At 36.7% G+C, this 18309-nt stretch overlaps 1 protein-coding gene across 36 annotated transcripts in view; it reads left to right on the top strand.

Annotated features, from left to right (window-relative positions):
- KDM6A (lysine demethylase 6A) overlaps positions 1 to 18309 on the top strand; it is a 151768-nt gene that overhangs the window by 96184 nt on the left and 37275 nt on the right. For 9 of the 36 annotated variants that reach the window (XR_015284061.1, XM_086879671.1, XM_086879664.1 and 6 more), the window contains 9 exons: positions 2834 to 2927; positions 7983 to 8109; positions 10591 to 10689; positions 11059 to 11278; positions 11840 to 11974; positions 12416 to 12571; positions 13218 to 13313; positions 15245 to 15349; positions 15961 to 16356. Coding sequence is in view for 32 of the 36 variants with exons in the window: in XM_086879671.1 (XP_086735797.1) it covers positions 2834 to 2927; positions 7983 to 8109; positions 10591 to 10689; positions 11059 to 11278; positions 11840 to 11974; positions 12416 to 12571; positions 13218 to 13313; positions 15245 to 15349; positions 15961 to 16356 (1428 nt within the window). In the remaining 4 variants the exon portion in view is untranslated. Of the gene's footprint in view, positions 1 to 1621; positions 1688 to 2833; positions 2928 to 7982; positions 8110 to 10590; positions 10690 to 11058; positions 11279 to 11839; positions 11975 to 12415; positions 12572 to 13217; positions 13314 to 15244; positions 15350 to 15960; positions 16357 to 18309 lie in introns of all 36 variants that reach the window. The other 27 variants (XR_015284060.1, XM_086879665.1, XM_086879660.1 and 24 more) reach the window with 7 other exon arrangements.

The following is an 18309-nucleotide window of genomic DNA, read 5'->3' as shown; positions in this document are numbered from 1 at the left end:
TTAAAGGTATCATATGACTGAGGAGGGGATGTGACATGAAAACAAACCCTGTTGTAAATGAAAGAGATGACAGACATAAACTATATTTTTAGTCAATTAGGAAGTAAGTGCTGTCTTTTGATGGCCCAATGAAAAATGGCCTTAAGTATTTCTGTATAAATAAAAGATAGAAATCTGATAAACAGAATATTTTTCTTTTGAATGCTTTTGGTGCAAAGTTGTATGACAGGACAGAAATCTCCCATCCCAAGGCACCATTAAGCAACTTCATGGATTGAAGGTTTTTGAATTGTGGTTCTTACTTGGCTACCATCCAGATTCCATTCAACACATCAGCTCTGTTTTACTCCAGCAGATCAAAAGGAAGTTAAATACCCCAGGCCACCATGGCAGGTGTCCTGTATAAGTGTGTGACCTGTGTTAGCTGTGCTTAAGCTGTGCTTTCTGGCTGACAATTGCAGGCAGCAGGAACTTTGTTTTAATGCAAGTCAGAGCAAAAAGTGCATTCTGCACTTAGATTTGGTTTGTCTCACAGTTCTGGTTGGGAGTGGTATCTTGTTTCCTGGAATTTGGCAAACTGACAACCAAAAGAGTTCTGCCTTCATTTTGGATATTACCTCTGACACAATTAGAGAGGTTTTGGAGACACTCTGCTCAGTTTCTTTCACAGGACACAGTGAAACAGTTTTATGAACCCCTCCATATGCTTGAAAATTATCTCCTCTCTTAATATTAGTGAAAAGATTAATTAATTCCTTAATTAAGTACACAGTACTGCACCTTAAATGATGGTTTGCCAGGCTCTGGACAAGAGACAAGCCTGGTGCTGATGAGAATGAGCAGTGGTTTTTGTGATGTTTAATGCTGGTTTCTAATATTTCACCTCTGGAAGTGAGATGGCTTGTATGGTGTCTAAAGAAAGATGCTGGATTGGGTTCTCCTCCCCTTTTCCATTTCTAAGATCATTCATGATGCAGCTAAACATCAAGGACTTTGGAATTAGCAGAGAGATATAAAGTTCTTTCCTGTGAGGCTGGTGAGGCCCTGGACAGGTTGCCCAGAGAAGCTGTGGATGCTCTGTCCCTGGAAGTGTCCAAGGCCAGGTCAGACAAAGCTCTGAGCGACCTCATCTACTGAGAGGTGTCCCTGCCTATGGCAGGGGGGTGGAATTGAATGATCTTCTAGGTACTTTCCAACCCAACCCATTCTGATGCAATGAAAAAAAAACAAATTCTGACATTGTGACAAGTTCTGTTAGTATTTTAAGGCACACAGGTAATCAAATTTCTAAAGGGTAAATGCTACAACAAATCAGGAAAGTAAAAAATACTCTAGGTCTGGAAAACATGCTGTGTTTTAAAAGGCCCTTCTGAAACCTCCTGAGCCTGTAAACATATTTTTCAAAGTGTGAATATTAGGCACTAATGTTTACCTAATTTGACATCTGGATTGCTGCCTCTGCTGTCATGCTCTACAGTGAACTTCCGTTCATTTGCTTAACATTCATAGTCATAAACTACAAATTTTGTTCCCAATGCTAAATTTAAAATCTTTTCCTGATTGTTTTTCTTTTGCTGGACATGAATATTTTATTTATTTATATTATTTGTTTTCTTACCAGTTGTCTGCATTTCATGAACACCAATTAAAAATCTTTTCTACCAACTTCCCCTTGTTCCATTTGAAAGTATGTAATTGCTGCTTTAATTTTTCTTCCTGATTAGAATAAGGTTTTTTAATCACCAGAGTTGTCTTCTTTGAGATTTCAAGAACTTGATAACATTTTAAAATTCTAGTAGATATTTAATTGTTTAGCATTTTCTTCCCAGTTGTCCCTTCAAAACACCAATACTGATTACTGTGTACTCCTTGCTTAAAACAAATGTAATTAAGCCACAGTCATTTGCATTTAGGTGCCCCCATTTATTTTAATGCACTCTTCATCTGTTTGCCAGAATAAAGTCTAATGCTGAATCATCTGAAACCGTATTTGTGGAAGAGGAGGCACAGAACAGTTGAACATAAGAATACATTCACTTTTAAGCAACTGTTGTTAGGAAATGCAAAGATAGATGCTGACATTATTACCAAATAATTCATCAAATAATTATTGGGAAACTTAACCTTTAATATACACAAAACAGCTCATACAGTTCTCAGAAGTCAATAATGACCCCATTCCTAACCTGGAAATGTGTTTTCTGTACCAACACCAGTTTGTATAGGGAATTGAAAATTGAGTGTTTCCAGACTGTAGGCACACCTAAACTGTACAGCAGATAATAAGATATTGTTCCTTCATTATCTAGGCATAAACCTTTTAATTCTACATGTGGTGGGACTCTTACCAGGACAATAAATACCTTGAAAGAGGCAGATCAAATATACCAGAGGAAGGAAAGAGGCAAAATTATACCAGCCACCAATTACTGATGATCTTTGGTTTTGTTACAAATTGTATGGGAGGAATTTGTGTGGGGTTTTCTCAGATGTAGATTCACATTCAAGTATTCCCCTTAAAAGCAGAATATTCAATGTAGTGTCAGAAGCATAATGCATGTACGAGGAGTTGACAAAAATTAATAATTTGCAAATTTCCCTCAGTTATTTTAAGTAGCCAGTTTCTTTTAAATACTATATTTATGGAAGTTATTCTTTTACCAGATATATATACATGTCACTTACTAAAGCTTTCATATGCACTGTATGCAAAAAAAAAAAAAATAGAATTTTTTGTCAATGTGTTTGTGTGCTGTCAGTGCTGTGAAATCGTTGCTATTGGTGATCTGTTGTAAGCTCTATGATTAATCCATTTACTTTTTTCCTTTTGCAGAGAAAGTATCACTCTGCAAAGGAAGCTTATGAACAGCTTTTGCAGATCGAAAACCTTCCTGCACAAGTAAAAGCAACTGTCTTACAGCAGTTAGGTATGTAAAATTAACTTTCATTTTCCTCTGTGTTTCGTTTTTGCCATCTTTGCCTTCAGCAGTGTTTTTTAAGGCTCCATTTCCAAAGTGAGTCTTAGACACACTGCACATGGTACGTGAGATTTTCGCCCAAATAGAACATGTAGAACTTGATAAGTAAATAAGAGAGGAGGAAAACAATTTTATTAAACTTAAAAAGTTAAAAAGCTCTTGTGTGTTAGATTTCAGGCAGTGAAAGGGTGGTCCTTCAGAGAAAGAGGGCACTAGTTGAAATTGTGTTCTCTGTTCTGCCTCTGTTAAAATCCCTGGAAAATAGCCAGATGAAATGCAGTAAACCTAAATACTGTGTCAGACTAGAACATGGGAACTGAAAAATTTACCTTTTCTTTCTATATAATTATGCTATGTAATGAAAACCAGCTTCTGTTACAGAAAGGTTTCTCGTCAGGTTCCATTAAAAAAAGCACATAAGAAGTGAAAAGGAATTATTATTTTTTTAAGAAATGTCATTTTCCATGTTTATAGAAAGCTGATAAGTAATTTCTAAATTAATTTATTTTCTATAGAATTTCTAAAAAGTGGGTAGAATAAAATGCTTTTGTCCTCTATACCATATAAAAGTGTTTCCAGAATATTTTGTTAAAAGTGTTCAACCCAGTACAGAACTTCTTCATCCACCTTCTCTGTGTTCTTCATCTAATTTATTATTCTAAATATTAATTTAGCCTGCTTATGCCCATTTTTATTTTTTTTTTCTCTCTTCACATAGTAGTCATTTAACTCAGATTTGTATCTGCCATTAAGTTATGGCCACAGTGCTTTCTTTTTCTGTGATGAAGGTTGTGTATGGATTTGGAGTGGGATAATTTGTGCTTTGTGAGAGTGTCAAAATCAGTGGGCTAATTTTGAGTCATCTCTGTGAAATCACAAGTGAAACTGCTGGAGGAGTTTGCTGCAGGACTCTGGGTGTTGCTCTTTTTGCTGTCACAGGACAGTGTTGCTTACATCTCAGTGAGCCCTTTGAATTTATTTTTTTTTTTCAAGCTTGGTATTACGTCACCTAGTATAAATTGTCAGCAGTTTCATCCAGAAAGGCTGTGCCATCTGATCAGTGGAAGACAGGCTTCTCAAAAGAGCTGACCAGCTCTTTTTCATCTCTGTTTGATGTATGTTGCCACAATAGAAGCAGAGGCACATGGTTGTATTCATAAAATCCTGCCACAGGTCTCTGTGCTAGCAGCAAGAGCAGTGACTTTGAGAATTGTCTGCTGTCTGAAAACTGGATTAACTCTCTTTATTCAGTCAGCATAGGTCACCCAGTTTTGTTGTGTGGGTAGCTTCTGTGTGGAGAAAGGGATAGAGTGGTCTTAACTGGCACATTGAAGGAATAATGCTTTTTCCTTTACTCTTCTCTGTTAACAGTGGTATTTATCAGAGTCTGGTGTTTATCACAGATTTAGTCTTTAGCAGCTGGTAATAAAAACACCTCCTCAGGAAGCACAGTCCGGGTGGTGCACTGCTGCTTAGAAAAAAATAATAGAAAATACCTGCCATCTGCCAGAATGCTACTTGAAAAACACAGTCAAAACATATTTGTATTTGTATATTGAACTCTTTTTTTTTCACTTTGACAGAAAAAATCAGTTTGAAAATAGCTTTTGTTTATTTTCCTTCCCTAATGTTTGTTGAGCCAGATTGGAATTTAGGCAGGTTCAGATGTCTTATGAGAGAATTACTAAAATCTTTGCTCCTGTTGCTGGTTTCCAAAGCTGTGACTGTGAAGGAGAACCCTGTGATTCCCAGATAAACATACCCAGTTGAGCTGATGAATGCTGACTAGTTCAGGTAGACATCACAGTGAGATCTGTACTAGTGGATAAGAGCAGTTTGTTCCTTCTCTCTGCTGTTTCATTTGCTTTCCAGACAACAGTTCTGTTCACCACTTTGCCCAAAATGAGGTTAAATTAATGTGACTGAAGATCAAATCTGTCCCAGTATTGTTTCTCCAGTTGTACTCAGCTGTTGCACAAGGAAGAGTGTAAGAACAACATAAACATTTGCTTAGGGTTCCCAAAGTGTTCTCCCAGTGATTTTTGGCTAGGGGGCATTCCTAGATGGTGTCTGTGTAATTGGATGAGGTATCTGAGGTGCTGAAATGGTTCAGCAAAAAAGTTTGTATCTTCAGAGGCACTCAGATTTTACTAAAGAAGAAATCATTGCCGCAGGTTCAGTGTGAGAGTGATTGATAAGCATGAAAAAAAGAGTCATGAGCTAGGCTAGCACATCAGAGGGATTTGTTCCAAATATTTCACAAATGAGATTCTAAAGATCTGCAAAAGAGCATGGAACATTTGTGAAGTATGGACAAGGTCTGTGGTTTGCTTTATCATATTAAAAATGTCCCAGCAGTGGAAAAGTAGTCAGTTATGCTGGCTGAGAATTGGAGATTGGTCTTTCCAATGGGGAACATCACAACCTAGGGGTTTTCTGCCACCTTCTTTATGTACGTTCATTTTATGCTAAAGAACGAATACAGTTTCCTCTGCCTGTGCTGTTCTAGTGGAAAACTTTTGTTTGCTCTCCCTTTCTTGCTTTTTCTGCCTTTTTCAACTCTGTGCAGGAAGATAAAATTGGGAAGCAACCCTTGTTTTAGCAGAGAAACCAGATATGGATTGCTGGTTCTCATTTCTGTCTTCTAGAAATAGACTCGTTCTTTTTTATCAGAGAACCTCAGTAAAGATCTCACAAAGATACAACATGTTATCTTTCAGTCCACAAGGTTCTGATGAAACAGAAAAGAGGCACACAACATTTCTAAAGATAGAGGAAATTGTTTAATGTCTTTTTTTTTTTTTTTACCCTTGTTCATAATCCCTGAACTATTATCTTTATCTCAGGCTTTGTCTGGAACAGCACCTGGTACATATATCCTTAATGTACCCTTATTCAGGTGAATTCCAAAAACCAACCTCAGAGAAGCCTTGTTTTCTGTATTGTATTTTCATGAGTATTTTCTGTATGCTGAAAAACTTTGGGGGCTTGGATTTTGAATCAAAATCATAGCTTGTTTATGAATTTAATAATAACACAAACTTGTGTTATGTGACTGCAAAAATCACTGGGCTTTTTTATCCTTTTATGTTTTTTCCCAATTGGTAGATTTTTTTATTTGACTCATTTTCAGCAAGATAAAGTACTTTTTTCAGCGCTGTAACCACTTGACTCCTTGCTTGACATTTCTTGCAGTCCATGAAATATTCAAACTCCTGCTTGTGACCACAATTTTCAAGTGATATTTCTTAGACCATCTCAGGCAGATGTTGTTCAGTAGCTGCAATTTTGTTTTCAACTGCCTTTGTCAAAGTTTGAATGTTTTCATTCCATTTGTGGAAGTGTGGTGTCTGTATCGAACTTCCAAGTGTGAGCCCATGGAATAAAAAATTGAGCTGTATAGAGCAGGTAGAATAAAAATCATGAAGGAAAGTGTAATTACAGAGAGCAAGGTGAGCCTGCCAATACTCCTCAGTTCATTTCTCAGTCTTGCCTATCCATGTAGTTAAGACTTTATCAAAAAGCAGAAATTTAGGGTGCTGAAAGTTTAGCTCTCAGGGGTTTTAAATGGACAGGCAGTGCAGGTGTGTGCTCAACTCTGTCATTAACCAGAACTTTATACAAACCTTGGGTAGTTTATGAAATCTGTGTCACAGTGCTCCACGAGGAGCTGTTTATGGGTGTGACAGTCTTTTGTCACATCTTACATTTTACAAATGTTTTCTGAAAAGCAGTGGTTTGATAAGACAAATAGATGGCTATTGAGCTAACAACAAGACATTGCTGGGCACTGTGGTATGCAGAGATTTCAGCAAGCCAGCTGCTGGCCACAAAAGATTTCCTTGTTTGTACTCATTGTATGAACAGCAGTGAGATGGTTTTGTGGCTGCTTGAAGGAATTCCTTCTGAGCATAGAGGCAGATGAGGAGCAGCTGGAGAAGGCGATGAAGGTGCTTTGTTTGAAGTGGTAACCAAGCCCTGCATCAGTGCTAGAGCAGAGATGTGTTTTAATAGCATGTAAAATATCATTGGGGAGGATGGGTTGTGGGAGGCCTTTAAAGTGGGGATGAATAATTTGTCTAACGTAATGAAAGAAGAAAAGGCATTTGAAAGAATATGACGCATGGTTAGATGAATTTGTTATGTAGATGAGAAGTGATGGCATTTGTCAAGGTGAATGGAAAGTACATTGTATTAATGAGGAGGAAATGACAAGGCCTTGTAGGCCTGGAGAGGGGGGGAGGAGGCCAAGACAGAGCCTTGCTACCTTGTCCGAAGCCGGAAACCAAAGAGAGCAAGAGAATTCTGTCTGTACTTCTTAAGGGGGTGTTTACAAGTTGAATTCACTTTTTAATGGTCAGATCTGCTGTCAATTCTTGAAAATGACCGATAATTGGTCAGGAGGGAAAAACTCCCATCAGCCACCAGCAGCTTCAACTTCCTCTCCCTCCAAGCTGTCTTAAAGGTAAAGCTACCCCATGACACAATGTAAGATTCAAGTGGAGATGCAAAAATTCTCAGTCCAAATGTAGATATGAGACAAATACAAGGATCTAGAAGAAAAAGAGTAAACAACTTAATATGTAGATGTTACACTTTAGATATAGGTACATATATAGATACATAGTTATATATGTATGTATCTATAAAAACCAATTGCTGTGTGACAGGGAGAATGGTGGTGTTTTTCACAATGTCACTTTTATAGTGGAATATTGAGCATAAGATTCATAATTGTGCTCCTAAACTCTTAGAAAATTATTTAAATCTAAAAAAAGTGCTTTAAAACTACATAAAAGTAATTTTAACTTTGAGTCTTTTTTGTCCTGTAATTTTAGTATAGAACTTTAAAAGTTTTTAAAACTTTGTAATGTATACATAATGGATTTTATTACTTGATATTCTCATTTTTAAAGAGACAGCAATATTACAAAGTCCTGCTGTGCCTAGTATTAAATGGTCTTGGGGAATTTCAGTTCTCCCATTTGTGGATTGTTTTTGTAGGCTGGATGCATCACACCGTGGATCAGCTTGGAGACAAGGCAACCAAGGAAAGCTATGCTATACAGTATCTCCAGAAATCTCTAGAAGCAGATCCAAATTCTGGTCAATCCTGGTATTTCCTTGGAAGGTGAGAAAAGACTTTATAGACACTGAAATTATATTGGTAAATTTTTTTGATGATACTCATTATTGCCATTATCTTACACTGTTTCTGTTCTTAAACTTGTCAGAGGAAAGTATGTATATATCCACTGAAGTCCTAAGTTTTCTGGGAAGTGTATGAAGGACAAGGTGCTATCATATATGGTTGAATAAAGATTAAAAGTTGAAGTGATGTATATTACCCAAGTGGCTCTACATTTTTGTAGTTATTCAGTCTACACATTTAAGATAATCTGAATATATCTGGCCTGGTTTTACCTGTTTCTCTCCCTCTTTTTTGTAAATTCTCTGTAAATGTTTTCTTCATACCTTTTTCATAGTTCTTTCTCTCTTTAATTTCTTAGAATCTCCCTCTTAATCTCAGATTTTGCATTGAAATACAAATATTTTCCTAGGCAGACATCCCTTTTTAAAGGGCATACACAGCATTGTCTAGCTCAGACTGATCCATTGTAATGTCTATTTAAGTGTTCAATTAATTTTGTAGCCTTTGACAGTATTTTTTACTTGAAAAATAACATTCCCAAATGTAAATCATACAAATTTGATGAGTTTTTCTGGTCTCCTATTTAAGAAAATTGAATACTTCACTTAAGGCAGCAGTAACTATTGAAATACTCAGGTTCTGGAGAAAGCTTTGGGGGCAATTCAAGTCCATATGTGAACACATCAGTTCTGTTGAGGAATACATTAAAAAAGAGCAAGGCAAAAATAAAATTAATATCCTAACCCCAGTGTCTTCCAGCTGACATTCTTGGGGATTCTGGTCACATACAGCTGGAACCTATTTTTGGTTTTGTCATGCTAATAATATTTCTCCAGCTGTTCCTGTAAGACAGGGATCTCTAGCCAACATGGAGTGTGGGGGACAGAGGGGCAGGGCAGGGGTGGAGAGAAAAGGGAAAATGAGCCAGGGATCATCTTGTGCATCTTCCACTGGGCTGAAATCCTGTTTTTTCTTCAGTACTCACATTCCTGGTACCTTGAGCAAGTTGAGTTCTCAGGCAGGACAGAGCTGGAGTTCCTCCACATGTGCAGCTGCTGTGCTCTGCTCTCAGGTGGTCAGGGTGAAGCCTAGGACCCTGCAGATAAAGGAGAGAATTCAGGAAATGGGGTGAAAAAATTAGTGGGAGCATCTGTTTTGCTTTACAGGGAGGATTAGAGCAAAAATGTTTCTGCACCACATTTCCCCAGTCCGTACTCTGGCAGGAGGAGAAGAAAAGGGGTTATGGGGATGTGCATTCACTTTTTTCCTTTCTCATGTATTGCCTTGTGCTCTTCCTATCTCTGCTGGTTGTCCATGTAACAAGTTGGTTAAAGCTATCTTTCAAAATACATCACCACCTCCCTTCTCTCCCACTAGAAAAACTCCATCTGCCAAAGTTTTGTGGGGACCTAATTTTAGTGCTGCCCTAATGAGAGGCTTTTTGTGTGTGTGATACACAGGCAGAGTGAAACATGTCTGTTGGACATTGGGTTAGATTGTCATTAAAACAATCTCCTGAAGCATTGTATTTAGACTTAATGGAGGATTTTAGGCAAAGTAATGCTGTATTTTATTGCAGTCCTTTCCTAGTGTGCCTCAAAAATACTTGAAAGAGAGTGTCGCATGTTTGACAAACCTTTGCCTTTGGTCTGTTTGGTTTTTGTTATTTACTAGAAAAAAAATTTCTGTTGTTACTTATGTGTTTTGAAAGTTGTCAGTTCTTTTTCCTACAGAGAAAGTTGTTACAAACAGTACAGGATGCAGTTATTGTTGATTAAACTAGTAAATACATATAGATGGATATTTGATCTTGGCTTTATATGGAGCTTTTAATTTTAGAACTGTAGGTATTGTTCCATGTGGTATAATTGTAGTTCTTTTTAATGCTAGAATACCTTTGAATTTGTACATAAGGAATTAAGACTTAAAAAAAATACAGAATCAGGCAATCTTTTACAAAATTTGGTGCTCTGTATATGTAGTACAAGTTTGTTTGTTACTTAAATATGATTGAGATGCAAAAAATGCACATGAAAATCCTCCCAGGCAGTCAGGGACCATCCTGGTTGAGTTGGTCAGTATCTCTCAGTAGTTCTGTTTTGTAGAACATTAAGTTTTATAACCATTTGTTTGATAAAATAGGTAATTTAATTGTTTCACTGTAATGCTATCTGTAGATAAATACTGTTTCTATTGACTGATAAGGTGAAAGAAATGCAGTGTCAACTGTGGGATGACTGTTTTCCTTACAAATGTAATAATCCAGGGTTGAAGTAGTTTTGGGGTGCTTAAATAAGTAATTAGTAATAGACATTGAGATGTTTGAGTCTGCTTGTGTCTGGCATTATGTTGAGTGTGTGTTATTTGCATGACTTAACATTTATCAGATCAGTCTTGGTAAGCCATGCTCAGTGATTACCTTCTATAAATACTACCAAAGTTCTTTTTTTCTTCTCCCAGGTGCTATTCAAGTATTGGGAAAGTTCAGGATGCCTTTATATCTTATAGGCAATCTATTGATAAATCAGAAGCAAGTGCAGATACATGGTGTTCAATAGGGTAAGAATGATACAGGATAATACAATGATATAATTCCATGCTAATATATATAAATAAAGAATATCAGCTTTTAACTCTTTCGTAAACTCAGAGGGACTGTAAAGTCTTTTTTATTTTTATACCCATGATGTCAGACTTGTCTGATTTGAAGTTTAAATAATAATTAATATTTGCTTTCTCACAGTTTTAAAATACTGAATATGTTACATACACGAATTTTGCATGTTAAAGTTTTATACATTTCTTCTTTTAACTGTGGCTTATATAATGGCAAGATTTATTAAGGGTCTGGGGAGGGATGTGTATATTTGAGTTACTTGTGTCTTGACTTTGTTATTAATTCTCAACTTCACTAATCTTTCTATTCAGTGTGCTGTACCAACAGCAAAATCAGCCTATGGATGCTTTACAGGCCTATATCTGTGCTGTACAATTGGACCATGGCCATGCTGCAGCCTGGATGGACCTAGGCACACTCTATGAGTCCTGCAACCAGCCTCAGGATGCCATTAAATGCTACTTAAATGCAACTAGGAGCAAAAATTGTAGTAATACCTCTGCACTTGCAGCACGGATAAAGTATTTACAGGTAAAACTAACGTTTTAAGCAGGGGAAATACTCTTCAAGCACACAGGAGAGGGGAGGGGAGAAGTCACACATGAGTTTAACTTGCAGTTGTTTGTGGTGTGTTTAACCTGTTTTCATGTGTACTGTAAGCATATCATAGCCTGTAATATTTTATTTCTTCATTTTTAAGTGGAACTTAATTCCTTATAAACCCTATTTTGCACATTTAATCAAAGCATACTGTTTTACATCATTTTGATTTTTTCTTTGTATTTGTCTACATTTTTAAGTTCTCATAACATATAGTGAGAATACGCAACACACTATCTTTCACTCTTGTTTGCAATTTCAGAAAAAAGGAATTATGAGACCTCTGAATCCAGAGCTCATCTTTGTTCTGATTCTCACAAAGGTTTATATTCTGGTTACCCTCTTTATACCTAGCACCTTTCTAAACCCCAAAATTTTAAATCTATCCTCTCTTTAAGACATAATTAGCTACAGCATATAGGAAGATTTCATGGACTTGCTCTTACTAAAGTAGGCTTGTGTTAAATTTGCTTTTTACATAATTTTTCCTAGGCTCAGTTGTGTAACCTTCCACAAGGTAGTCTACAGAATAAAACTAAATTACTTCCTAGTATTGAGGAGGCATGGAGCCTACCAATCCCCGCAGAGCTTACCTCCAGGCAGGGTGCCATGAACACAGCACAGCAGGTGAGAAGTTGGGTTATGTTCTGCAGGTGCCCAGCTTTAAGGGTTCTTTACAATCGGTAGTGGTCAAGCTTATTTTATTGAGCACAGGATTGGCTTTTATTAAAAGAAGCCTTTGATTTATTTGCAGAGGGATATTAGATCAAGGAGCTCCCTATAAAGTGGGAGAAATATGGGGGTACCAATTTAGAACCTTTGTGGATTTTCATGATTTTAAAAGATTTCATCTTAAATAGAAGTGCTGCAGTGGTTTAATAATCCCGTGAAAGGTACACATTCCTCCATTGATGACCATATGGAAACTGATTTTTCAGTTATTGAGATCAGCTTCAGAATATCTACTCGGCCCTTTTAATGTATGTGGGCTGTTAAAATTATAAAATTGAAAGGAAAGCATTAAGAATATATAGAACCATATTTTTGTCTTCCTTCTGTGATTCTTAGGCTTGTAAACCTCATCATCCAAATACTGAACCTGTACTAGGCCTCACTCAAACACCAATTTCACAGCAATCCTTGCCACTACACATGATTCCTTCTAGCCAAGTAGATGACCTGACCAGTCCTGCCAAGAGGAAAAGAACATCTAGTCCAACAAAGGTATATATTCCAATGAACTGGAGCCCCCTACCAAAATTATATGGAAATATGCATTGAAATGATGCAGCATGCACAGAATTTGTGCTGTAAATTTTAATCCTTTGGCATCAAGGTGGGGAATGTTTTTAGAAATTTAAAAAAGAAAATTCAGCGGTGTGTTTAATCAGATTCCAGCTCAGATAGGAAGTGAATAAGGGCAGTGCAGATTGGTGGCACTATACTGCAGTTGTAGTTGTGTCAGTGAAGTATAGTTGTAGTCTGATGATTGAGAGGGAGACAATCATGTCATCCTGTCTATTGCCTTTGCTTATATTTAGAATTCAAGTGTTTCATCATCATGTAATAGCGTTACAGTAGATAAAGTATTCAGTTTTAAAAGTAGCATGCATTTAAGTTAATTGCATAATTTGGTTTGCTTGTTTCTCCTTATGGTATTAGGTATCATTAACTTTTTGCTCAGACTACTCTGATACTGTTGGGAATGGTAGAATGGTTATTTTAGTTCATTCTTACTATGATATATTTTTATATTATTATTCTTGAAACAATTACTAGATCTTTCATAAATAAGATAAAATATAGATAGTAAAAGAAGTTATGTTGGCGTTTTGATAGTCAGACATTTTAATGTAATATTTTCTCTCAGAATACTTCAGATGTTTGGAGCAGTGGCCATGCAGTGTCACATCCTCCTGTACAGCAACAAATTCATTCTTGGTGCTTGACACCACAGAAATTACAGGTACGTATGGGAGATCTTCAGAAGCTCTGTTAAATATTTTGTTTCTTTCCTTCTTCCTTTTAAGAAAATGGGACATGTTCTAGCTTCATATTCCTGACATTCATTATAAAATACATATAATATCCCAAATAATTCCCAGAGTGTAGTTCAAGTTATTCTAATATTTGTGACCTCTCCACGTGAGATAAGTTCTAGTAGTAAACTAAATGATCTCTTAGCAAAAACAGAGCACTTTGCATGAGTTCTATAATTTATAAAGTAAGAACATACAGTAACTCTTTTTTTCTTATTATGTTTTAAAGACAGAAATGCAAATTGTCACACTCATGTGCAAAATGAGTTTTGTGATTTGCTATTATGTGGGGGATACTGAAAGAGATGTACAAGTATTCTAATAGCATCCCTTCCACTGAGGTTGCTTCTTGTATCAAATTGCATAAACAAATACACACATTCTACAAAATGAGTACTCAAATGAAATCTGCTGCTGCTTTTTGGTATTTTGTGTCAACTAACATAATGATTTGAAATGCTAGATTTTAGTTTGGAAATCATATGTTGGGTGTTTTGTGTCAGAAGTTTTGTTGTCTCTTCAGTTCATTAGGGCATGCAGTGAGCTTCAGCAGGAGTTCCACATACTGAAAATCAGGCCCTGCTGGAAAATTTTATCCATGCATTGCGCATGCTTTGGATGCAAAGAGAGGGAAGCACAGTGCAGAGGCAGAAAACATTCTCATTAACTGAGCATTGTTCCCCTCAATTCCAGTATAGTTCTTAGCTCTTTCTCTGTCTGAACAATATTGGCTTTATTATACTGTGTAATTTTCCCTCCCTCTTTGTCCTGCCTCCTCACCCCTTTGGTTCTTCCTCAGTCATTCCCTCTCTCTCTCTCTCTCTCTCCAAGCATTCTCATTATTTCTCTCTTCTTATTTATATTTTAGTACTTTTTCCCCTTTTCAGTATCACCTTTTTCCAAATCCAACTTCCTCCTCTAAGCAGAACCTCAGTAGGCCTCTCTTGAGTAGTCTGGATGTGCTGGCAATAGCTTGACAAGGTTCCAGCACACATAAAAAGGAAAGCCAAAAATGTATGATGCAAGAGGAGTGTGAATAAAAAAGCCTTTATTGCATCTTCAAAGTTGGCCTTTCAAAATTGGCAATTCAAAGGCTGGATGGATATAGCATGTTACATATGCATGCATATATGTGTGTGTATATATATATTATTTATTGCATTCCCCTCCGGAGGGAATTCGGAATAGAGGGTACTGTTAATCCAGGGATTTTGGCATGAGCCATCTTCATCTGCTTTTTAAGTCATACCACTTAGCAGCAGCAGACTTACTGGTAGAATGATGCAGGGTATTTTAAAATGAGTACAGAGATCAGATATTTGGTAATAGATACCTACATTTATCCAGTTGCAAACAAGACCAGTGTTGTAACTTTAGATACTGTTCTCACTAATTAAATCATACCATTTTCTGGGGTTTTTTTGGTTTAATTTTTTTATATTTTCAGGAGACATTTTCATGTGTGCCTATAGGTTTAATTCACTTTGTGATGGACAGTATTAATAAAAAATAGCACAATACAGAAAGATGTTAGAATGTATATAATTATGATAGGAATTCTATATAATCATACTTGAATGTAGTTTTCTTTCATGGCACCAGCACACTTTAATTTTAGTGCTGCCGTAATAATTACACACTCAAATAATTTACAGAGTCTCTTTAGTTTTAGTACCTAGTAATAAGGTTTGTTTGCAAGAGAGTGTATGGAAAGATATTTCAGTCTGCAACAGAAATCTCAATTATTTTCATCTTTACAAGTCTTGTCTTCATGGATACTTTTTAGTATTTTATATGGGAAAGTTATTAAAAGCCCATGCAATTTTAATGATTATGAACAACACCACTGTTTTTTTAGCACTTGGAACAGCTGCGTGCAAACCGAAATAATCTAAATCCAGCACAGAAACTTATGCTGGAACAGCTGGAGAGTCAGTTTGTCTTGATGCAGCAACACCAGCAGGTGAGAACAAAAATATTTTTATCTACAACACTTTTGTCAGTAATGGGGACTGTTGTGTTTCTAGAATTCCAAAGAATTTCTGCTGTACAGTTCTTGTGCCCTTTGCTGCATTATGTTAATTTTTTTTGGATAAAGGATAATTGTGGATTAGTGGTTGAAACGTAATCAGTTTAGCTGTGTTTTATTGTAGAATAACTGGTTAATATAAAAGTTTCCAAGCCACACTTTCAAAGTAAAGTGAGTGGACATATCTAAAAGTATGTCCTGCTTGAAAATCCTTGGCTGTAGTAACAGCATTTCTCTTGTCCTTTCATTGTTCACTCCTCTCTCCCTCTCTGTCCAGCATCAGCAGTAAAACACTCAGACTGAAGGGCCAAGAAAAAAAGTGTGCTGATAGCTTTACTTAAAATTGACTCAGCATTTTTATAACCCTGACAGTCATCTTGGTTCTCAAAAGCAGCTGTGAAGCTCTTAAAATGAGTATAAAATTGGAACTGACCAGTGCAGCAAAGTACACAAACCTTGTATGTACACAAGCCTTGTATGTACACAAACCCTTCCTTTCCCAGTTCCACAGCCAATGTTGTTGTCCTTTGTTCATGTTCCATTAGATGAGACAAACAGGAGTTGCACAGGTACGATCTACTGGAATTCCTAACGGGCCAACAGCTGATTCATCACTGCCTACAAACTCTGTCTCTGGCCAGCAGCCGCAGGTTGCTCTGACCAGAGTGCCTAATGTCGCTCAGCGTGGAATCCGTCCCGCCTGCCCCGGGCAGCCTATGGCTAATGGACCCTTTCCAGCAGGCCCCATTCCCTGCAGCACAGCAAGAACGCTGGGTAGTACAGACACTATTTTGATAGGCAATAATCACATAACAGAAAGTGGAAGTAATGGAAACGTGCCTTACCTGCAGCGAAACGCACTCTCTCTACCTCATAACCGCACAAACCTGACCAGCAGCGCAGAGGAGCCGTGGAAAAACCAACTATCCAACTCCACTCAGGTACAGCTTCAGTTTATTCATAGAGTGAGCTCAGGAGCCTTCCTGGGCAAGTCACTGGTGGAAGGCTCTCATTTGTAAAAGCACATTTTCCCTAGAGTTGATGGCATAGATTCAAATAAAACGCAGGTTAAACTTGCACACCACTTCATATTGTTGGAAATCTGTGTGTTAAGTGAACTCCTTTCAGGATAAAGGAAATGATCATAAATCAAAGAGTGCATTTCCATGGTGCTTGCTGCCTACCTTCGTAGAAAAATTTTTTAAAAGGGAATATTTGTACATCTTTTTGTTGCTTCTTTAATGTGAAATGTTGTGATTTTGTTTTTCGTGTAGGAGGAATGTGCCTATTTCATGGAAAGCTGAATGTTGTAGTTATTTTTGACATTACATTGTCGCCATGATGTAATCATTACCATATTTTGTTTCCATGTGATCTTTAAAAATTAATATGTAGCACTCAGCATGACAGAGTTGCTTGCAGAAAAATATTACAATGCCAGTAAGAATCCATGGGGATTAAAGTGTGTGAGGGTGCTTTGTGTATGTGTGTTAGAACTTGAAGATGGAGTATTTTTTTTAAATTCCAGCCTGAATATCATTCTTCCAAGACAAGCCTTGTAGATGTAATGAAGAGTTCTATAGGAAAATACCATAATGGTTTAATTAATTTTGACTAGATGGGTTGTACACTTAATACAATGTTATTTTCTTCCTCAAAACTGCCTGCATTTCTTGTTTAATTAATACTGCATGTTACTTTAACGCTGAAGAATTGACAGTGGGCTTATACACATAATAGGTACTTAACTGCACATATACTGGAACAAAGGCTGAGGTAACACTGGAACACTTTGTGTAAGACATGATTATTCAAAGCTAAAACTGTGCTATGATTTTCAAAGGTTTCCTTTAAATAAGCAGTACCGTTTTTAAACATGACAGAGAGATTTGGAGCCTGTGCACCTTAGCGCCCCTTGCTTCAATTAGAATTCACATTTGTATTTTCTCTGTATAAATGAAGTTCTTCACTGTTGTGCTATTGTCCATAAAGTGGGCAAGTAATAAATTGTAGTAGCAGCTGGCTCTCCTTCATGGAGAAAATATTTTTGGAAAGGAAAACTTGTGGTGCCATTTCCTGTGTCCATTGCATCAAAGTCTCAGTAGAGTTTCTGAGTCTGTAACATCCTCCACAGGTACCAAATGAACTCTTGATTTAAAGAACTGTTTATCAGTAATTAAGCTCCATAGAGGAATTAAGAAATTACATGTACAGGTGTGACATGCATAATGCAGTTTTGTAATTAACAAAAACATTTTGCCTATAATAGGTGTAGCAACCCTTCCCTTCTAAAAGACAAGTGAAAACCAGACTAGAAGGAAACTTCATCACCGTTGGGATCCTGCAAAGTGGATCCTTTCCAAAATAGCTGAATCAGTTACAAGTAAATCTCAGTTACAAGTAAATATAAAAATGGATTCTTTTCGCCAATTTTCTTTTGCATTGGCTCATAGCTAAGGAGTCATTTAAACATACAAAAATGTAATTGTAGGTTTGGGAATTTGTAATGAAATGTTTAACTCAGTGGTTGTTACCCTGAAATCAGCTATGTAAGCATCAGCTTTGCAGTCATTGATACATACCATTTATTAGGAAACGGAGTTCTTCGAATGCTAAAATTGATTTGTGTTATTAATGTCAAGACTTAGATATTTTATGAGGTCATGTTATAGTTGTGTCCAGTTAATGATCAATGGCAACATTTCTTTAAAATGCCTATGTCAGATATTATCAAGAAACTGTATCTTTTCATTGCTCCATATCTATAGACTTATAAAGTTGGAAGTAAATGGAATTTACTGACTTCTGCTTATTAAGAAAGCAGGTGGCTACCAGTGGAGTCAAAGTGGTTTGATTGCCTTACTTGATTTATACTCTTATTTTCCAATAAAATC

The sequence above is a fragment of the Cyanistes caeruleus genome, chromosome 3 (assembly GCF_971803275.1).
Source record: "Cyanistes caeruleus chromosome 3, bCyaCae1.hap1.1, whole genome shotgun sequence".
In the NCBI taxonomy this organism is placed as follows: domain Eukaryota; kingdom Metazoa; phylum Chordata; class Aves; order Passeriformes; family Paridae; genus Cyanistes; species Cyanistes caeruleus.
The sequence above is the reverse complement of the archived record's forward strand: the minus strand, read 5'-3'. Positions and strand labels throughout refer to the sequence as shown.